The 23466-nt window shown below is 41.6% G+C and overlaps 1 protein-coding gene across 1 annotated transcript in view; it reads left to right on the forward strand.

Annotated features, from left to right (window-relative positions):
* Positions 1-23466, forward strand: part of RNF150 (ring finger protein 150) — a 108435-nt gene that overhangs the window by 42672 nt on the left and 42297 nt on the right. The window contains exon 2 of the mRNA XM_030946913.1: positions 21049-21299. Within this exon, the coding sequence (XP_030802773.1) occupies positions 21049-21299 (251 nt within the window). The remainder of the gene's footprint in view (positions 1-21048; positions 21300-23466) is intronic.

Genomic DNA, 23466 nt, shown 5'->3' on the forward strand with positions numbered 1-23466 from the left:
TTGTCTGCACAGTCCCTAAGGACCAGGTTAGTCCAAGGCTGTCCTAGATGTTTGGGAAAGTTCCAGCAAGTATTGAGGCTGGGCTATGACTTTCAGAACAAGGTACCTCAGAAGTATGTGCACATCTCTTTCCTCTTTGCAGTGAGCAGTGTACTTTACTTATCTTACTGTAGTGTATAATACTTGCAAAATACTTAATGTCACACAGAATAATGGTTGGATTTTGAAGCCTGGACAAAATAAATTCTTAGAACCTGAGAACCTGTAAATGTGAAAAAATTAAGCAGGGAATACACAGGTCCTAATTTTGAAAAATCCCCAAGTGTTGCTCTGATTTTGTCAGCTTGTTGTTTTCCAGCTGCTCAAAAAAAGCAACAGCTGCTGTGTCTCACTGCCTGCTTCTTTCCTGGCAGGTGCTTTATGATTTAAATCACTTCTTTGGGTGGAGAAAAGCACATCTCTCTAATTCAGCAGCAGCCATTTACATTGACTTGACAGCAAGAAATAAAACCATTTGAAAAGGATCACTGCAAGGATGGAGCAGAATAGGCCTGACTAATAAAAAGCTGCTGGAAGCAAAAGAAAAAGAAGACATACTACTGGGGTTTAGCTCTCTACCTAGGAACATAAAAAACATGCATGCAATTTTATGCATTTAGAAGTAAATTGTTGTTAGATGAGGTTTATTTGTCATTTAAAAGGCAGGTTTTTATAATATGCATTGCTTATAGTTCTAGAATAATAACTCAGACAGCAGCTTTCATGTTCTGTGGGGGCATTTAAAGCAAAGAGTAGGCTGTCTCCTCATTAAATCCTTTTGCCATTTTTGACTGGAGAAGAAATGCTTCCAAACTGTGCAAAGACAAGAGAAAGACCAGACTGTGCTGCTTAATATTTGTGGCTCTTAGTGCCCTGTGCTTTTAGCAGAGTGTGGCATGGGGAGCTTCCCCCCTCAAATCAGATTATCTAACAGTTAATCTGTTCTGTTGATGTTCTGAACAACAGCAGCTCATTCAGGAGCAGACTCAGGGCAGGAGGGGGGAGCTCTTCTGAGAGCAAGCTGTTTCAACCAAACATTTTCCTTTTAGTGATTCATAGGATTAAATTTCAGGCTGTTGCCTATGGAACCTGGCACTAACAGCCAACACATTCATCACATTGGCTTTTCTCTTCAGCTTCCCTTATGGAAAAAAAAAAAAATAGAGCCATAGTTTCACCATCAGTCTCCCTCGACCAGCTTCTGAGGCTGTGATTACATTTTTCATCACTTTTTAATACTGACCAGACCCTGGGTGGTTAAATTCACAATCCCATAATCTTTTTTCTGAAATCAATCTATGCTAATGTTAGCCTCCTTCCTTTATAGACAGACTATTATTATTTCTCAGCGTATGTGTGGGAACTATCCATATGTAGCAAGACTATTTCCTTTTCACCTAGAGGACAGATGGGGATTGGGATACATTTATTGCGCTGTCTTTTGCTTGTTTTGATTAAGTCCAGTAGATCTTGCTATAGCTGCTGTAGAGTTCCAGTTTATATAGTGCTTGGTAGTTCGTGGGTCTGAGTGGTGAAGCCCCTTGTGTTCATCTTCCTCACTTTTCCTGCCGTGCAGGGGGGCAGGGAGGGCATAAGTCTGATGAGAGTGAGCGAATCTGTGTCTGGTGCGTGCTGCTCAGAGGCTTTGCTGTCTCTTACCCACGTTCCTGCCGCAGCCAGAGGGGCACCCCAAGGGCTCCCTGGTGCAGACCCCGAGTGCTTTACCTGTACACATTACTGCAGTGTGCTCCTGCAGGGTGAGTCTGGACTCTGCAGCCCCAGCTTTCACAAAGCCTCTTCGCAGGGGAGAACAAACTCAGCTGGCTAGCACACAGCATTTGCTAGGAGGTGGAAGCTTAATGAAATCAAGGAAACGTGCCGTTCTCACAGGTTGCAGTGAGTGCAGTGGGGATGTTGAGAAACAGTCAAAGCCTGGTAATAGGCACTAAAACTACAGACAGCCTTGCCTTTTCAGGACTGCATTTTGCTTTACTCTCTGAAAATGATGTAAGACCGTGCTTTGACATCACAGAGATGAGATTTCAACCAGTACAGACAGGGCTGAGCTAATAATAGCCTAGGGGACAAGACAAAAACTAGACGATTCTGCGCCTTCAGCTCAAAGCCTCCTACTCCACAGCTTGCTTCCAGACAGGTTGAATGATGTAGGGACACTCACTTTTCGATTCTGTGTCTTAATGCAATATGTGTTTTTGACCTGTTTCTGTAGGCTCAGATGTGGGTATCTCTGGTCTATGTCTAGCTGTCATGCAATGAGGGCAGGAATAAGAGATTTTAAAAGTCTGTATTTTCCCTGGGGGTATTTAGAAGATGTGTAGATGTGGAATTTAAAGCCATGTTTTAGTCTTGGACTTGGCAGTGCTGGTTAAATGGCTGGACTCAAAATCCTTTTCCAACCTAAACATTTCTATGATAACAGGAGAGCTCAGTGTTTAGTCACAGGGTCATGGTCTGTGTGTATCTTTTGGGAATGTTGTGTGGGAATGTTCGCTTAGCTGGACTTGCTAAACTTGACCTAACAGGTGCAGGGAAGCATCCTGTCTCATTATATACCCATGTTATTGCTACCTGGATATTTCTGTCCATGGAGAGTGTATAAATGTCACGGCAGGGCTGTGTGTAATCTGGGAGATGCCACAGTCAGAAGAAAGTCTCCTTGGGCTACTGGATCAATACAGGTGGATTTTCAGCTTCTAGACAAGTAGCTAGGAGGGTTGTGGATAAACCTCAAGAGTGGTCCTCTCCATTCCATTTCCAAAGGTTAGAAAGCAACCATGTCTGGATCATCTGTTTGTGTGTTTGCTCTGAGTTTGGTCTTTTCCCACATTATTTTTTGGGTCTGCCCTATGTACGACTCTAGACTCCTGTCCCTTAGTCCTGTTGTAAGTGTAACCTTTTCACTCTTTGATTATCATGGTCAATCACTCTAAGTCTGCATCCCATTCCTCCTTCATCCCATTCTGGGGGATTTGATGGGAAGAGACACTTTGTCCAGTGCCAAAGGGTGTTGAGTTCCAGCCTTCCCATTCAGCAAGCAGCCCTGAAACTCCACCAAAACAAAGCACCCCTCTGGCCCCATGTAGTTCATTTATTTAATTTTATAGCCCAGGGTCAATCTGCCTTGGCCCAAGACACAATACAGAAGTCTTTCTCTACAGTCCCAGGTTTCTGCCTCTTTTGGGTCTGTTTCTCCAGTACCTTCTAAGTAGACTTGTAAAACTCCAATAAAACCAGCAGGGTTTTACCATCAGAGCATTTGACTAATATTGTATGCCAAACAAAAACATTTTGAGGATTAACTCTGTGCCTGTCATCAGTATGTACAATTTGCTTATGTAGTAGGTTTGTTTATTTGGTGACTTTTGACAGCTACAGTTTAATTTTACCAACTCTTTCTTTCTAAAAATGAGGAAACAATTGTATTTGATGATCTTAGAAGTTTTTTCCAACCTTAATAATTCTGTGATTCTATGAAAATATAGAATAGCAAGAGCAAAAATGGATTTTGTGAAAATATAGGATAGCAAGAGCAGAAATTATACCTTTTAATTTCTTTTTAATATTAAAAAACTGTACGTTTGTAGGTAGTTAATGAATGAAACAACTACTGAAAGGCAAAAAGCATTGTATTATTGACTAGAAAGGTGAAGTGTCATGTATAATTCACAACTTAAGTCCCCCAGGAAGAGTTCACGTAATGCACATGGACAGCTGAACAATTTGATAAACAAGGAAACCAAAAAGGGCAGCGTTTGCTGTAATTCAGACATCTATTTAATGCATACAGGTATTTGCAGCCAAGTAAAAAACAACATGGGTTTTAACATTGAGGTTGAGAGGAATTGATAATATTACTGTGGTTAAGCAGATTAGAGCAATACAGCTGTTTTCTTCTCTTAAAATGCAAGAAAATTTTATCAAACCTTTGAAACGCTTGGGGATTCATTTTTCCAGTCAGGGGTAGTGATACAGGAATTTTTAAACTGAACATCTGTGCTTGCTACACTTCAGCAGTATTATGGGTTGGTAACTACTGAAGCCATTACCAATACACAACCTGACAGCATTTGCCTCATTTTCAACCAGTGTTTTAGATAACTCAGTGATATCAGAGCTTCAGTTCCTTCTATGGTTACCTTTTTCATGAGAACTTGACACTATGGTGATTGCTAAAAACTTGACATTGTAATGAAAGCTCGGGTGAACCAATCTTTTCTCAGAGTTGATATGAGTGTTGCCATTAATCCATTACAGTCACTTTGCATCATTTAGCTCACATGCTACTTTTGCTTTTTTAGAGCTAAATCTGAAATGGGAATTGCCATCCCAGCAAAAGCCACCGATGTCTATCTTCAATGGGATAGCTCTCTTTCCTTGAAGGGTCCTGCTGCCCTTTAGCATTTTGGGCAGCACTTTGGATCAAACTAGCACCAGCTTGCGTGGGCTGCATGTTCCCATCAGCAGCAGGATCCCTGCCTGGGAATGACTGCAGTTTCTCTGAGGCTAGAGGGAAGTCAGCTTTTGTTTGTCTCTGTGTGCTCTGTTTGCTGCTGTCTAATCTGCCTGACACGTGAGAACTGATTTGAAAGCTGCGGACAGTATTTCCTACTCAAATGAAATCTGAAGAAATCAGACTGAAGAGAACCTTTTATTTTTGCATGCTATTTTTTTTCATGTGTTTCTGGGTGGCTCATTCCCTCATGGGGAATGAGAATATCATGAAGTGACAGATTTCAAAATTCAAAGTCAGTGCAGCCCACTGTACTAATTGCCTAGTGACCTCCCTTTTGGATCCTTGGCAAAGCCTGTCTTTTTAACAACATGTGCTTCTGCTGTGACCTCTGATTATGGATATTAAAAAAGTATTCCTTGACTTTTCTCTTGCTTCTTGTAACGAAATAGGTGTTGGTTTTCTTATATCGTCCATCATTCCCTGCGGGCTTTCTCCAGCCACTTTTCAGCTGGGATTAAACTGAGATGAACAGATTTGTGGTTTGGGGCAGCCTTCAGAGTGTGGATAGAGTACATTGGTCTCCAGCAGATGTTGTCCAGTGGCAGTTGGTGGATTGCTTTGGAAGGCATTCATCCTGGATTTTTTTTAACCAAAGTTAGCCTAAAGTGGCAGCACTGGTCTGAATGATGCAGCTAAGGTCCATTTATTGTTTTAACAAGCAAGGCATCTGCAGAGGATCAATATCTCATCTTTTTTGACTCTAGAAAGAGCCTTAGGCATCCCATGTTCAAAGTATTAGGTTTAATATGTCTGGGGTTTTTTCCTTCTCTTTCTTGTAACATTTGATTGCCATATTTTGAGGTGAAGCTCACAAACAACTGATCCACCACAAAGTCTCAAACATTGTTTCAATGGCGCTTTCTTAACCTCCTGTTTTTTGCTTTTTTCTTGCATGTAGATTTCTACCAAACATTTTTAGGAACCACCATGATGTAGCATGTAAGTGCAACAAACTAGTAACTGAGAGAATCGTGTCCAAATAGCATTAGAAGGGACCTTTAAAAAAAAGTCATTTAGGCCAGTGTTCTGCTCTTCACAGTAAAAACAACTGTTGCTACAGAGCACAAAGTTTTGGTTTGTATCTTTATTAACCTGGGTGCTCTTACTCACCCTGCTCTTTCTGTACTGACTTAAATGTTTTCCACATTGCTCCAGGATTCTTTATAAGGCCCACCTTTGATTAAGCTAGGTGCATTTTGTTCATAGGTGGGATAAACGCTGTCTGAAATATGCGTGCCATTTGCATGGTACTGAATCTTGCATTGTTAATAACCAGACAGTGCTTTGTAGACCAAAGTGCTTGTCCTCTGCAGGAGGGAAAAAATATCTAAAAGAATGCACTAACAAACTTGAAATTGTCCTCAATATATACTTTGTCTGCATCTTTGTAGAAAGAGCATTAAAAAATCACCACCAAAATTCTGGTTAAGAGAAGAATTTCATTCAGTTCTTTCTTTTGTTCTTTCTGATTTGCCCCCTGGAAGTCGCTGTCCAGGCTGAAGTGTCAGAAAGAATGTTTTTGGTATAGAAGTCCTCTATGTGCTGACTTTTAATGTACCAATCTTTGAGACTGCCAGGCTCACCTTCCGGGGAAATGTTACATAATTGAAGTGTCACATAAAGTGTGTTGCTTTTTGACTAACTTCCTCTAAAGTCTTTGGTATTTCCCTCTTTTATTTCTGAAGTTCCTTCATTTCATATCATAAACACTGGCCTTGCTGAACCCTTGCCTATGAATTGCTTTGAGACTGGGTGACCACAAACACAGAATAAGAATAAACAAGATTTATTTCCCTGTATCATTCAAATATGAAGTATACAGCTCTATCAAATTTGATAATAGTGATGTAAAAATAATGGCATCTTGAAAGAAATACAGACCTTACATCTGAAAGTCACATCAGAGCTACAACCCTTTTCTTATCGTGCCCACATGCTTTTGACAGTGGGAAAAGAATATGCTGAGCAGGTGAAGAGGGATTTGTTGATCTGCAGGGGAATGTTCTTCAATAATTATAACTTGTGTTAATTAATTATTTGGAAACTGCATCTCTGAAATAAAATTGTGGACTTGTTTTAGCTAAAGCATGTATCTGGCATTGATTCATTCAGATGCTGTGTAAAGTGGTGTTTCATGAAGTCTGCACTTCTGTGTTGCTGAAAATGACAACCTGTACCATGCTGGACATACTTCAGGATTTTAAGAAAACATTTAGCTCTTACACCTGCCAGGATATTTGGGGCCCTATTTCCTTTGTCTAGGATGTCTGTAACTTCCATACAGAATCAGTAAGAATTGCTCACATCCTATGCTGGGAAAATAAGGCCTGTGAGCCAGTCTATTAAAACCCATTGTCTGAAGAGCAGTGTATAAATAAAACCTGACAGCTTTTTCAGTGGTGTAGATGTGTTCCCATCCCTTCAGTAACCCTTCCACAGCTGACTTTACATCCAAAGTGACCAGTTCTGCATTAGCCAGTGGGGGGATTTCACTTTTCATTTCATTGCTGGGAGAATCAGCTTTAAGGAGAAAAGGTGTGTGACTTCTGAGTGGAAGTACAGACCTTTCCTTCCTGATTCAGGTGAGAAAATAAGGTTTATATGGCATTTACTTTTCATATAATATAAATGCACCTTTGAGATGTTGCTATTACTGTCATAGCAAGGTGTGCATTACAAAGATTTTCAAGAGAAGCTATATATCCAAGCTCCACATGGATTGCAGAACTATAAGGTTCCAGAGCATAGTTGTTTCTCTGTATTGCATTAGAAAGCATTCCAGTGACTTTCTCCTTGTGAAGTAAGGAAAGATAAACAGGCTGCCTCTATAGAAATATAAATATTTTTCTCCAAGACATTTAGACTTTCACATGCTGTTGAAGATTGTTTTTCTTTCTTTTTTATTTTTTTCCATCTGTAAGAGGGCCTGCATATTCAAAACATTTTCAGGCTCAATGTGTAGTTTTAGCTTAGGGTGGGTGTATCTTGCAGAGCTTGAGGTTTGGTGAGCACTGCCAGCTATTTCTGGGTTCACATGGTTCAGTCGTCTCGTTGAAGCCTGAAAAAACACTTCTCTTGTGTTTCATTTGTGGAGTTTTTCTTTTTCTTTTTTTTTTAATTTTTTCCAGTATGTCTTTGTTCTGCTTCTTGTTTTGAATTAGGCTTTCTGCTCTTGAGCTCAAGCTGGATCATATGTGTTTGGTAACGTGCAACTTGTGGTGCCTCTCCAGTCACACTGCTGGAGCCAAGGATGACCAGCTCAGTAATAAACATTAAGGAACTCATTAGTGAGAGTCATGTGTGAACAGCAGCCTCTGGTGATCTTGAACTTCCCATCAAATAATCTCATTTTATCGCTCGTGTTCCTTTAAGCCCAAATGCTGGTGGCAGTTACAGTTGCCAAGACAAGTAGTGGTGACTCAAACAAACACACACACAAACACACACACTCTCATACTCCTATGCATCCTTGCTGAACCCTTGTTTGGACTTCTGTCCACGTGGAAAGAGACACAGAAAAGTTGGTGTTTTGGTAAATTTGCTTCTCAGCTGAATGTGCTTGACATAAGACTAGGGAAGTTTGCCATCTCTGTTTCAAAGCTTCTGAGGAGCAGGGTGCACATCTAAAATATCACAGAGAGATCTCTGCATTTTTCTAATCTGATCTGTTTACTAAGGATAAGTTTCAGTCAGCCTGCTCTCCCAAAAAATAATCTTTCCCTGTCTAATCACTCTCACAGTTTAAAACTCCATAATTTATTTGTGATTTAGTTCTGATTTGAAAAGGCTATCTTAATACTTTAGCTATACATTTTCCAATGTAGACAAAGAGCCTCTCATTCAGATCAAATGTGCATATACATATATGTAGATATAGATATAGATCTGTATACACATTATGTGTGCACACATATTATCAAGTCATCTCCTGGTTCTGTTTTCAATGAAGCTCCTCAAATTCTTCAGGTCTGTTATGGTTTTCAAACCAAGACAAGGTCTCTCTAAAAACCCTCTCCACAGCCACAAGCATTTCCATTATTCTGTTTCTCTCAGTTCTTCTTTGCTTCTGCTCATTGTTTTCTGTCTATAAATCCCAGGATTGTACTTTTCTTTGCCACTAGGTTACCTCTGAACTCTACCCTGATATGGCAGATTTTATTTTGGTTGGCTATTCTTCCAGACTTTCCAGTTTTCAGTCGCCTTTTTCCCCCTGCTTTTGTTTTATTGTGTTTGGGTGGTTTTTTTGTTTTGATTTTGGGTTTTTTTGTTTGGTTTGGTTTGGGGGTTTTTTGAGTTTTTTTGGTCTTGTGTTTTTATCCCCTGATTTGTTTTCCCATTTTGACTTCCTTGTTCTTAGAAATACCACCGTGCTTGAAGAAGTGCATTAAGAAATGTGCAGGGCCACAGATGATCCCTGGCATGCTCCCCTGCCACTTGTTCTGCTTTATTGAGCTATTTCTGTAAGAAGCAGACTCTGTTGTGGGAAGTGGCTGGGCTGGGTTTTCCTCAGGAACATTAATAGGTATGTGCTGGGAGTTACAGAAAACACATGTAAGAACTAAAGGATAGAAAATATTCCTTATATTCCTCAGCTCTTGTTGAGTCCTCAGAGAGCTGGATTGTTCTCTCCTGTGCTTTAATTGAGCCAAAAAGTGGGATTTGTAGACATGGGTGAGCTGGGGAAACCAGAGCTGCTTTCTCCTTGTTTCTTCTCTGGGACTTGGACACTTTGTCCCACTCTCAGTTTATATTTACCCACCATTGCAGCCTCTCCAGGGAGATGATGATGATGGTGTTGCAGCAGCAGAGAAGAGCATCCAGCCTTTTGGTGGGATTGGCTGGGAAAATTTCCAGGGATGGAGCATCCCCAGCTCCTCTGGGCAGCCTGTGCTGGCTCAGCTGTCAGTCAGAGGAATATTATCTAACACCAAGATAGTTCATTCGGGTAAAAGAAACCCCAAACAAACCAAAAATCTAATTAAGAACACCCCCTGCCACCCCAAGCCAGTGTTTTTAGATGTCTTGTTCTCAATTTTGCCCCAATTGTTCTTAATTATGTCTGTGTTGGTGTTATCCTCTGTTGTTTTTATCACATAAACCAACTGGTTGCTAAATGTTGTGTGTAGATAACCCTGACACCATAGTTCAAAAGGAGTTTATTGCCCCCCCAGACCTTTTCCCATGAGGTACAGAAAGGCCTGTAATGTACTGAGAGCTTTATTTTACTCTAAGAGCTATCATAGTTCCTAGAATTTTTTCTGATCTCTTTGCATTGGTGTAGATAATTAACTATGTCAATGTGTTCATCATATAGGAAAGACCTGGTATTTATCTTCTGCTTGGTTTTCTTTCTTTTTTATTAGACATTTTAAGTATGGCTTACTCCAAGGGATCGAAGGGACAGATGGAAAATTGCGAAACTGACGGTGACAGAGACTAATAAAGTGAAACTTGATTTCCTGACAAAGGAGATGCATTTTATTACCCACACAATAGACTTTTGCCCTGATTTTTGTCTGATTCATACTGATTTTACTTTTTTATTTCAGTGTATGGAATAGGTTCCTAGTTTTAACGAGCTTTTTTACCATAATGCCTGAAAATGAAGGCCAGAGATTGAGCAGCTCTGCCCCATCCTCAAAACGGAATGTTTCCCTAACAGGGTTCCTGACCAAACAAGATTTCTGCAACAAAAACCAAGAGACACTTTGTTTTTGTGTTTATGTCTGAGGAAAAATGAATTAAGACAGGGCCCCTGTTGCCAGACCCACAGGAATATGTGTTTTTCCAGGGGCTGGAAAGATACAAAGAAAAGGGTTGCTTGAACTAAAAATAGTTTCAGTATTTCTTTGTACTTTTCGGAATTATTTTGGTATCACAGATGAAAGCAAATGAGGTCTAACTACCACATGAAAACTCTGCTGCTTTTTCAGAAGGTGCAGAAATTTGTGGCATCAGTCTCCCCTGTGACACCAACAGGAGATGACAGAGAAAGTGGATCAGGCTTGTGGCAGGAACTTATACTGAGCATGAAAAATTGAACCCTTTTTTCTTCCTGGGGAAGTCTTGCAGGTGGCAGCAACTACAAAAATGTTGGCAAGTGAGCCACTATGAATCAAACCTATCCACCCCCTGTATGGAAAAGCATGTTCAAAGGTATGGAATGGCTTCCATATGAGGAATGGCTGAGTGAGACAGCGGTCACTCCACTTAGAAAAGAGAGAGCTGATGGCGCATATTGTAGAGGTATAGAAAACTCTCCTGCAAATCTCATAGCACTGAGGGATGATCAGCAGTGCTTTGAACATGTGCTGGTGATGTGCTGCCTCAGCTTTGGCTTATTTCACTCTGCTGATGTGTTCCTCACCTTCTGCCTGAGATGTTACTTATTTATCCTTTTGTTTTGCTTTTTACCATTTATGTTCCCTCTTTTCTCTCTTTTTGCTTCATTTTAATTCATTGTTCTTATCTCAGACTGATAAAAACAGTTTTTGCACCTCTGAGGACGTTGTTATTTCCCTGAGTGAGGAAAGAGGAAATTCCCTGAAGTAATTTTATGAAATTTCCGGATTGTTGCTCTGAGTCTGTTTCTTGTCCAGCTCATTCAGGGTCACTTGAACTGGAGTATGCCCAGCAGTGTTGCCCAAAGCCACAGCAGACATGCCATGCTCTTTTCTAGCTCTTTACTCTTTCAGCCTGTGCTTTTTGAACCACAAACCACTCCAGCCCATGCAGAGCCATGGGAGCTGTGTGTGGCTTCAGCCAGGGTTGTCTGATTCTCTTGGCCTGGGGATTTTCATTCATCTTCTCTGGAGCAAAAGGCACGTGCCCTGCAAGGCTGCTCTGACTGGCAGGTGTGATGGTGTAGGAGGAAGAAGTGCACAGTCCTGCCTCTCTGAACAGGAGGCAGCATCCCTATTCCCTTCTCTCCAGCCTGCAGCCCGCGGTGTCCCATCCCTGAGTCGCTGTGCAGGTGGGGACCACAGGGAAGCTGGGGTGCATTTGAGCTGTCCTGCACGAGAATTGGAGTGCTGAGGTGGCTCTGCTGACTGGTAGGAGGACCTGCTGTGCCCAGGAGCTGCTGGGAGAGCCCTCAGCAGCTTGCAGGTGCCACAGCACCTTTGAAACTGGATGGACTTGCACTGGGAACTGATACAGTGCCAGTCTTTGGATCAGTGATGGGAGCCAGCGACTGGAACCCAAGCATTTTTGTTGAAATTATATTCTTGCACACACGCCTTCTTCTCTTTTTTTCCTGTTTTAATGGCTTGGAAATTTCCTGATTCTCTGCTCTTTGGGGAAAATGTTGTTTAGGTAGCATATGCCACTAATATTTTCTTCATGTTATGAATAAGTGGGCAGGATTGGTCAGTACATGAAAAAACCCACTATTCTGTGTCTGAAGTTTAGATTAGAAGCTTCATAATAATGCATGTAGTAAGAATGATTAATCTCTATAATAATGGCAGTATTTTTTTTTCTGTGTAGAGAATATATATTTACACCCTTCTAAGAGCACCAGGCATGTTAACTGGTTTGTGTTTGCATTTTACTCTACCCTGACTACATAAGATGCTATTTAAGGCATATTTTCTTTTGGCACAATTCCACTGAAAATAACAAAGCAGCTTCTGCTTTAGACAGTGGGTGTGTTTTGCCAGAACTCTGAAAAGGTTGTATTTTACTAATAAATTATCCCTGTAGCATATTTTGGTCTGAGTTGGAGCATGGCTGAGCTGTAAGGACTGCATGAAGGAGTCTTTCTGGCCCCTGATACATAAAAAACCCTGTTAGTATCCCAGTGCAAATTCCAGTACAGAAAACCAGTGGCATATGCCATTAGCAGTATATATATGGTTTAGAAAAGGAGGGAAAATTCTGGGGAGGTCTTCAGTACAAAGGCTTAGCAATTATAATGAAATACTATCCTGGTTAAGATAACAGGGTCTCCACAATTTGTGCCTTAGGTTGGGCTGGGATCTAAGAAAACCTCTTGAAGAGCAGCCTGTTTTCTGTAATTAAGTGTGAATATGTATCACTACATTGGTTCATTAGCACTGGTTAGTTCAGCAGACTGACCAGCTGATACTGTAGGAAAGAGGCCCAGGAAAAATGCAGCTATCATGCTGAATTTGATTCTGTGAGCTTTGTAGCTGTTTACTTCTTCTTCCTTTGCTGCAGTTGCTGCATAACATTTAGAGAAAGTCAATATATTCTGAACTCTTACAGCCTTGGCAAGATCAGCACTGATTGCAAAAACATGAACAGAAATTTCTTTGTCCCTGAACAGCAATAAAGTGTCTGAAGCTGCTTTCCACGGGAAAGATCACAGTCAGAAGCATCTTGCCTCTCCTTGATTTAGCATCAAAAAGAAGCTAACCAAGAACAGCTCTGCTGGAGGTTGTTGTTGTCCAATTCAGGACAGAATAACAAACTTTTATATTCCTTACTTAAATACTGTAGTCAATCATTTACATCAGTGCATCTTTTTTCCCTATGTGTTACTTAGTTATCTTGATAGATACTTGTGCTTCTGCCATGACAAGTGTTTCATAGCAATAAGATTGTCTAAGGAAAAAAAACAGTGTTGCGTAAAAGAATTTTGTTTTGCAGTGCTGTAGGGAAAAGGTGTCACTGCTCTCTCCATGGCTGCTGCATTTGCCTTTTAAAGGAAACCTGATTTATAGTTAAGTGTTTTGGAAGATGGGTAAAGGACCAAGGCGAGTGCTAGCAGTGCCAAGGAGAGGTGGGAAATTAGTGAGAGGGTAAGCTGAAGGAAATATCTCTCTGCTTTATAACATACAAGGAAAACAAGTTGGAAATGTTGGTGGGAGGAGATGAAAGCTCCTACATCATTGCAAAGCAAGGGCTCTAGAGTAAAAAAAGAAAAGGTATTATGTGGTGAAATCTTGTGTTCTGGTAGCTTCAGTAGCTTGATATCCACATAAACAGAGCTATGAGCTGCTAGGCTGTATTTGCTTCTGGCCTTCCCCTGCATTTTTTTCTCCTCAGGCTGCACACCCTGGCAGGGCTGCCTGATGTGTCTCGGTTTTAGCAGTGAGAACAGAGAACAGCAGCATTCCTGCTTTGCTGTTCTGCTGGCATCTCTTCTCCTCCACCCAACAGGGCATGAGGGCAGAGACACTGCTGCATGGGGGTACCTGGGGGGTGGCAGTGCCTGTGGATTGCAGAAGTGGGTGGACAAGGACATCTGCATCCTGCTCTGCAGCTTTCCCACACTGTAGGCTGAAATCCTGCCTAAAACCTCCGCAGTCCCTTGCCCTTGGTGACTGTCACACCTTTCTGGGATGGCACTGAGAGAAGAGGTGGCTGGGCCCATGTGCAGGGCCCAGGTGTGATGTTCAGCATGAGGGCTGATGGAGGATGCAGTCACCCCATGTGTTGCTGCTGCTTTCCTCTGCTTTGTGCTGTGTTCGTACTCCTGTGGGGAAGCTGGACGCTGGGTGCTCACATATGTGGCACAGAGCTCAGAGCCACCAGCCCACCCTGCTGCCTCCACAGCAGAAATGCACCCTTCTGCCTTGGGTCAGCCCCTCACTGGGGCTCTGACAAGCAAGAGGCACCAACTGCCTCAGTCCCTGTCCTTCCCTGTTCATCACTGGTCTCACAAACTGGTATGGTTTCCCTATTTCAGCTTAGACAGAGACTTCTTGGTATAATCAGACCTCTGACTTTGGCCCTGTTGGTTTGGTGTCATGATTTGAGTTAATCTTTCTTCTCTCCACAGGAGTTAAAACTTTCAGTTCCCAGTTAGTGTGAAAACAGAACTGTGGTTTGAGACCAAAGGTCCATGTGTCTCAGATGATGTTTCTCCTAATAGTGACCAGCAGCTACATAGGGAAGGGAATAAGCACAGGGTAAACATTGAATCCTGCCAATCCAGAATAGCTCTCCCAGCCTTCAGCAGTTTGTGATCCCTGGATGTTTTTTGTACCTAGCTGCTCTTGGATGTTTTGAACACCTAGATCCTATGTTTTAACCCCTCTTGTTCTCATGTGAGGCCCTTCCTCTTTTATCCAGAACCGCCTTTTTGGCTTAAGAGTCTTAGGTGAGGAATCTCACTGAATAACTTTGCTGATCTGTAGCTGCCCACATCTGTTATGAAACCTCATTAGAAATTGGTGTCCTTTCCAGTCCCCTGGCACTGAGACAGTTTATGTAAGAGATTATAGATGACAGTCTGTAGTCATTCACCTGTGACACATGATGTGTTGACTATGTATTACTGCCACTTACTGTATATTGCTCTTCTCCTGCCAATGTTTTTCCTATAGTATCATTTATTAATACTTCCATTTGAGGCCAATGCCTTGAATGCCCAGTAGGGAAAGGTTCCTGCAGGGAACAGTCCTTTTACCCACTTTGATTTCTTACCAGTAATGTAATGTTTCCCTGTTTGCCTACATAAGTGTCTAGGCATTGTTTAAACAATGTTATGCTGCTTCTTCTCCAAAGTGGGTGAAGCTCAGAGATCAGATTTTAAAAAATATTGCTTTGATTTTCAAATATACTTTTTGAGTTCACAAAAACATAATGTAAGGCTGAATTGTTGGGTTTTTCTAAGAAAAACAGGTACCAGCTGTTATTCTGATCAATTTATAATTGCACCACGCAGAATAGAAGAACTGAACTTGAGCTCTCAGTGGATGGTCATAAAGACTTGGAACCCTTGTTGCAATTATGAAGATAGCAGTTCAAGGGCACATTTTGCAACTGAGATAGTAGTTCAAGGCCAGCTTGGATGGGGCCCTGAGCAACCTGATCTAATGAATGGCATCCCTACCCATGGCAGGGAAGTTGGGTCCTAAACTTTTCTATGATTCTGTGATATTAGGGCAATTCATAGGGGCATTCTCATTAACCTATATACCATTTCTCATGTAACTTCATTAGAAAGATACCAAGCACAAATATAAAGCAATACTCTTTTCAAAGTGAGCAAGATTGGCAACAGAAGGCAGTATCTTCTGATGGCCAAACAGACTGTTCTTGGCTGTAGCTTAGACAATCACCACAGCACCATCACCATGGAGTCCTCCTCGTTCTCTTCAGTAATTTTTCAGTTGAGTTGCTGCTCTGGAGAGGAAAAAAAATAGTATTTTTTAACAAATATCTGTTCTTTGCTCCAAATTTGCATTAAAATATTACCCATCATCCAGACCGTAGCGTAAAATCCATTCACAGGGAAGGAGGCAGCAGCACAAGCTGTGGCAGGAGAGCTCAGTGAGTCCTTATGCAGAGAGAGCACTGCTGAGCTCCCAGAAAGCACCACCACCATCACCACCACCATCACTGAATTCCCTGACTGCCTGGGGCTGAGCCTGGGTGGGATGTGGAATTCGTTAGATTTGTGTCTGTTTTACATCGTTACAAGAGCTGCTGGTTACCGAAGTGGATTCCTAAAAACAAAATCATTTCTTCAAGAAGTAAGGAAGAGTTTCTTAGGCTCTTGCACCTTCCTGTAAAGCTTCTGTTCCTGGGCTTGGAGTCAGATTGAACACTGAGCAATGTCAGGGCAATTTCTGAATTCAAAATAGTGTTTGGATTTTCACTTAAAAAATCTTTACTTCTAGATTTTGATCTACAATATAAGACAAATCTTTATTTATATCTTGATAGGATATCTTGGAGAGAAGACTCTATATGCCTACCCAGTTGAAATTCTATTCAAATAGTTCAGTTAACTTCTCTGACTGACTTCTAGCTGTTGCCAAGCATGAAGAATTGAACTGCCTATTCTAAAATGTGTCAGAAAGACCACATTTTAGAGACTCCATCAAAAACTGACAGAGCATTAAAAGAGCAGCCCCGCCACTGCTGGGCCTGACTGCTAATGAGAAGAGAGGACTGTGTTCAGTGTCACCTCTGAAAGCTCCCAGAGCAAAATCAAGGAATGTCACAGGTTTGTAAGCACAGCCTGCAGCTGAGGTGTAGCATTTATGTTCATCTTCTGGGTGTAAAACCTGTTCATTTCTTCTACAAAAGCCACTGTTACTGCACTAAAGTCTTTCATGTCCTCTGTCACCAGTGAATAGATGGTTACCCTTGAAGTTTGTAGGTTTTGCATGAGGCCATACCTGCTGAAATGTATTTCCATAGCCGAGTACTGCATGGAGAGGGTGGGTTTGGAGAGGGTCTTTGGGATCTTTTTCCAAAGCATGCATTTTCTCCACCCAGAAATACTTGATTAGGCAGGTATGCTTCAGCAAAGTAAAATTACTTAAATCATCCCAAATGCCTCTTAATTCCTGCCTTACTTGTTTCCTTAGGAGAGAACACTGATCTGTTAAATGTTTCCTAGCCAAAAAGAAGAATAAAATCCATTCACTGCAGCCTAAATACATTTGATTTATGGATCTCTGATTCATCCTGACAGCTGCTTAAAAATTCATGTCAAATTCTGCATTAATGTTGGCCAGAAAAAGAAAAGAAATGTGTTAGGGAACAAGAGTGCCACAAAATGCAGTTCCCACTGTGGGTGTGTTTAATGGAAGGCAGGGGTAGCATTTAACTTGCCAGGGAAGCATCAGTACATGTTACTAGATCCTTTCTCTTTTTTAAATCTGTTGAGAAAATGTGTACTGGGGCACAAAAATGCATCTCTAACACTGATGTCTCATTATTGTTATTTCCTTTCTTTCGTTTCCATACTTTTTACATATGTTGCAACTTATGTGAAACTGAGATAATACAAATATTTTGTTTTAAAAGGGATAAAAGAAAAAGAAATTATAAATTACTTCATTTTTCTTTTGTTTTCTTCCTAATATGAACATATTTGAGATTTAAAACATAGCTTAATAGCATGATTGATAAATAGCATTCTCTATAATGTCTTAGAGAAATTATCATAAAATCAGTAAAACATTAAAAAAAATCTGATTGTTATTTGTCACTGCTCTGGTTATTTTTTCCAACAATGCTTCGTTACAAGTGGTAATATTTTCCAAGAAAATAACCAGATAGCCTGAAATTTTAATATTTTAAGGGTTTGAATAAATAAAAGCAGCTGTTTTCCTCTTGGAATAATAGTGTCTTCTACATTGCATTTTGAAAAAGTTTTATTTAGTATATATCCCTGGCAATTTGCTTAGTGTCCTGTGCCCAGAAACGTATTAAAGCTATATTAAACTATAATAGAATTGAGCATAATTGAACACATTGTTGAAGTTTTTTAAGACGTGCAAGATTCAAGATGATTAAATCGTTAAGATACTGCCTGTGTTTTCTGCTGGGTTTGTCTCTGTCTCCATTTTCCTGGGCTTTCAGGTGATATCCATGCAGTGTCCTGGCTTGTACTGACCATGATGCTAAAGGTCACTCCTGGATAAGTCATTGGGACAGAGTGGTGGCTTTTGAGAGCAGTTGATTAAATTCAGTGATATTGGCTGTGGAATTTTTCACTCTGGGGTTTTTTTGGCTATGCGTGAGATTGGTGTTTTAGTTTTCCTGTAGAATTTTTTTTTTTTTTAAGACAGGGAAAATAACAAGGGAAGTCATGTGGACAGCTAACCCCTGCTCCAGACAATTTTTCTTTTTGACTGCAGGAAAATTACTGGCATGGCACCAGTGCCCTTCTCAGCCACTTTGAGACTTGGCAAATTTTCCCTAGGCCATTAGGGTAATGATTGCATTAGCCTTTTGTAATAAATAGGTATCAGAAGAGTTGCAAGGCTAGATTTATCTTGACTGCTGATGGTAGACTCTTGCTAGAAAAAAATGAAGGGGAATAGCTGAAAACCAGTAATGCTTTATAGTATCAGCAGGAAGGTTAAGTTTCCAGTCATGAATATCTAAAACTCCTGACTCAGGCAAACGTTTGATCCTCTCTATTCATTGAGTGACCTGTTCATAATCAGGGAAGTATTATGATGGAAAGCCTCTTGAGAGAAAGAGGGGTGGTGTTTGAGAGACGAGGGTTCAGTTCCCAGCTTCCCAGCAGATTTCTCTGAGCAGCAGCAGTCTGCCACAGCTATTTCAGTACCTCCAGCTGATGCAGGCACCCAGCAGAATTTTATAAAGTTTCCACCACAATTAGGGTTTTCTGCTGAGCACCACCCCCATGTGTATATCCAAAGTCCTGCCAAACACCTCATGGCCTTCAGCACCCAAATCCATTTGAAAACCTGGTCTGTACCTCCCAGGATTTCTTAGTGAAGAAGCGTCTGAGCTGGATTTTGAAGACCAGGATGCAGTGCTGAACTGGTGAAGCTCACATTGGATGCCAGCTTGGAAGGAGAAGGATGCTGTTGAAAATGCAAGCCAGCCTCCCACACCTCCATTTGTGGCCGAGGGATCCCTTCCCATCTCCATGAATGCAGTGCTTTCTCCTCCTGCCCCAGTAAAATGACAGCCAGCCATGGCACTAACAACATCAGCCAATTTCCCATTTCCTGGGATTTCAGGTAAAATTCTAAGGCCCCACCCCAGCATAGCTCTGAGTTCAAACACTCCCAGTTTTACCTTTCTAAATGCTAGTTTGTGATCATTTCATTTGCTGTTGTTCCAGCACATTTTTACATTACAATACACCCTGTCTGTCCTTAGCTACTTGGAACAACTGGCTATTGCAAAACATAGTTTAGCTGTAAAAATTGTCTACATGCTTGTTTCATGAAGTGAAAGAACAGAATATCCCTAATATATAATAACTGTAAAGCAGTGATCATTTATTTGTGAGGCCATTAAAGGCATTTAACAACCTCGTGATTCCCAGATAATTTCAGACCACATATATTTCATGTACACAGGGGATTTAAAATTAAAAAGAAAATACTTTCAGCAATGTCTGATGCAACATCAAAAAGTGCTGTACAGAGAGGAAAACTGGTGCAAAGTTGAGGATAGCTAGGTCAGTGGAGGGCCCAGTCACAGGGTCAGGACAGAAGGCTTGGCAGGACTGGAGGAAGCCCCTGCTCCATCCCAGGAGTGGGATTTTGCTGCCTCAGCAGTGCTGACGTGCATCCTTGTGGAGCCGTGCTGCATGCTGTGTCAGGTGCTGATCTGGGCTGCACAGGCAATTTTTTGTGGAATTAAACTGTGATCTTGGCTGTAAATTTTATCAGTTGGAGAGTCAAGCTCCCGGCAAAGAGTCACAAATTGCTGCATGGCCTTGGGCTGTGGGGAGCCACTGGGAGCATGTTGAGCTGCTCTTTGGTTGCCAGCCTGGTGCAGGAGCAGTGATGCTTTGGTGTATTCTGGTTGTGAAACCGTGTGGGAATCTGTGATTGAAAGTGTTTCTGATCTGAGTGCAGAGTTTGGAGGGGCTTCTCTGACAGACTCATGGCCCTGCAAAACAGACTGCCATAAATGTATATGGAGTGTTGGGTGCAGTGCTCCTTTCTTTTTGCAGTGTTTACAGCAATGTCATCCAGATAAGCCTCAGTAGAGCTAGAAATCTGTGTTTGTGTCAACCCATGGAGCACATTTTAGGTATCTCACCAAGATTAGTATGTAGAAACACATTGTGTATCTGGTTTCAGTTGAAACCTTCACCAGATCCATCTGACTTCCCTCTTGGTAAACAGGAGAGAAGAGGCGAAGAAAGCACAGATTTCTTGTTACTTTTGTGCCAAAGCTGAATGAATCAGAGGGCTGGGCAATCACCAACCACAGGAAGTTCAACAAGGGCAGGTGCCAGACTCTGCACCTGGGATGGGCCAGCCCTGGATGTAGGGACAGACTGGGGGACGAGAGGCTGGAGAGCAGCGCTGTGCAAAGGGCCCTGGGGGGCCTGGTCGATGCAAAGCCGAATGTGAGTCAGCAGTGCCCTGGCAGCCAGGAGGGCAACTGTGTCCTGGGGGGCATCAGGCACAGCATGGCCAGCTGGGCAAGGGAGGGGATTGTCCTGCTCTGCTCTGCACCGGGGCGGCCTCACCCTGAGTGCTGGGGGCACTTGGGGTGCCACAATATAAAAAAGACATGGAGCCATTAGAGAGGGCCCAAAGGAGGGCCACGAGCATGGTGAAGGGCCTTGAGGGGAAGCTGTGTGAGGAGTGGCTGAGGTCACTTGGTCTGCTCAGCCTGGAGAGGAGGAGACTGAGGGGAGACCTCACTGCGGTTACACCTTCATCAGGAGGGGAAGCGGCAGGGCAGGCACTGATCTCTTCTCTCAAGTGAGCAGTGGCAGGACTTGAGGAAACAGCCTGAAGCTGTGTCAGGGGAGGATTAGGTTGGATGCTAAGAAAAGATTTTTCACCCAAAGGATAGTTGGGCACTGGAACAACCTCCCGAGGGAGGTGGTCACAGAACCAAGCCTCACAGAGTTCAAGAAGCATTTGGACAAAGTTCTCAGGCACATGGTGGAATTCTTGGGATGTCCTATGCAGGGCCAGGAGTTGGACTTCAGTGATCTTTGTGAGTCCCTTCCAACTCAGAATAATCAGTGATTCTATGATTGCCTTTTGGTGATCACTTCATTTACTTAAGGTTCCTTTTCTCCCTCTGTCTGATAGGCCTAGAAGATGTTGTAGCAATAATGATTCCTGAACCCAAAGGAAAAGAGATAGTGAGCCTCCTGGAGAGGAACATTACAGTGATGATGTACATAACCATCGGGACACGCAACCTGCAGAAGTACGTGAGCCGCACCTCGGTGGTGTTCGTCTCCATCTCCTTCATTGTGCTGATGATCATCTCCTTGGCATGGCTGGTCTTCTACTACATCCAGAGATTCCGCTACGCAAACGCCAGGGACAGAAATCAGGTGAGCAGGGCTGGAGTAACTGTTTGTGTTCCCAAAAAATCACCACAGGATTTATTGTAGAAGTAAAAGTTAAAGAAATTGTCTATGTGTAGTAAAAACAGAAAGCCAAAAGAAAGCCCAAGAAAGTGAAAAGAATAGGAATATTAAAATGACTGTGACTGGGAAAATCCAAAACTTATGTCAGTATAGATGGGATTCAAGAAAAAACTGAAATTAATAGTGTATGTATATTATGGGGGTTTTTCCTTATGCAAAACACAAAAAAATAGACAGAAAGGTGATGTTTATTTGTGAAAATATTGTTGTGGTACATATAGCCAAATGTCATAGCAATGTGTATAACTAAAGGCCCTTGAGATCAAAATGCTGACTAAAACATTGTGAGGTATGTGTTTGTCAAGCAATGTTCTTGATGAGTGAAGAAAGGGGGGAAAAAAGAACCTATTCTCACTTTAATGCTTCCTTAGAAGGATCTTGGGCTAGAAAGACGAATGTCGCTCTTCATTTGACAATGATCACTGAACAGACTGTAGTGATAGCCACTAATGTTATTAAACCATTGTTATTGGTTTTGGCATCTTGTCCAAAGCCCTTGAAAGAGATAAAAAGCCTATAGAGCTGAAGAGAAGTCAGTAGCAGTGGTTTTGTAAAGCACTGCCCATCTTTATGTAGTTCAGCAGTGGATAATAATAGCAACAATAACAATAAATTTACTATTTTCTTGGCCGGATGCAACTATCTCAGCAGAACTGGGAAGCTGAGGCTTGTACATTTCACTCTAATGGTACAGTAGAAAATGTTATCAACATATGAAATTTGAAGAGATAACCATTTTACTGCACTGTAAAAAATGCGCTGTAATTCAGAGAGGTTTCTGAACCCTCAATAAATTACTGTCAGGGCCAGGAAGGTTACCTAGCTTATTCTGCAGAAAGGTAAAACTCAGAGTATGAATTATCATTTGGTAGAGAAAAGCCCTGCTACACACTCTGTGACAAATACTTGACGTGTAGGAATCCCTCGCCTTCCCCCATTGAAATTCAGGCACCCTCTGAGATAGAGAGCAGCTGCTCTGTATTTACAGCCAGAAAGAATGTATTTTCCATTTAAATATACAGTCTGGAATTTTGGATAGCACGAACGAGACTATCCCAGCTGGAATTTGAACATCATTGGCAGCAGATTCACTGCGACTGCAACGTCTGTGATAATTTTTAGATGCTTTGTCTGCAAAAGCACATGCGGGCCTAATTTGTGTGTGTGAGTAAGTGTGCTTTCAGTCAAGTAATTATACAGGCAGCCTAGCAGTGTAAATAGACATACATAAACATGAAACTCAGCAAAATAGGAAGTTCATTCAGGTAATATGTTATAGTTTGAAACTGATGTGTTTATGATGTGTTCAAACGTATTTCCCTTTCAGCATTTTCTTTCCAAAGTTTAAATGAGACCTACATGTGCACAAGCAGTTGCCCTATGGAGAGGTTTTAACAACTTGATCATTATACTAGTTCTGTTCTTTAGAAGAATTAGAAAGGATGCCTCCTAAGTAATTACATATTATTAATTATTAATATTATTATTTTGAAGGGAAAAACAGGGCAATTATAAGGGGCAACCTAAAAAGTCTTCATGCAGTTTGGTCTGACATCTAGTCTCTTTATTAGCTCTTTTCATATGAAAACAGTAGCAATATACAAACAAAACCCTATTATTTGTGTTAATGGGTTGCTGTGGCTTTTTAGTTTTGTTTCTTTTAGTCCTGGCTACAGAATATAATGAGGTAGGTAGTTCAGAAGAGCTCAGCTTGCTCTTGCCCTTCCCATGAGTTTCCTCTTTGTTTTCCATCAGGTTCTGGGTTTTCTTTTTCTTTGACACCTTCTCTTGTAGCTCAAGGATGGGATCACAAATTTCTGATTAAAATCATACTGTCCTTTTGTCAGGCCTCATAAACACTTTTGTCTAGTCCTTCTCTATCCGGGGACTCTCCAGGTCCACTTCCCTTCTTTCACGAGGCGTAAGTTTCTGAGCAAGCACTAAGTCCAAAACGAAGTGATTTAGTTACCATCAAGAAAGCAATGAGTCCAGCTATTGAGAGAGGCAGCTAGAAAGACTGAAAAATCTCCTGGAATCATTTCCTGTGACTCCACAGTGAGATGAAACCTGG

The sequence above is a fragment of the Camarhynchus parvulus genome, chromosome 4 (assembly GCF_901933205.1).
Source record: "Camarhynchus parvulus chromosome 4, STF_HiC, whole genome shotgun sequence".
Lineage (NCBI taxonomy): Eukaryota > Metazoa > Chordata > Aves > Passeriformes > Thraupidae > Camarhynchus > Camarhynchus parvulus.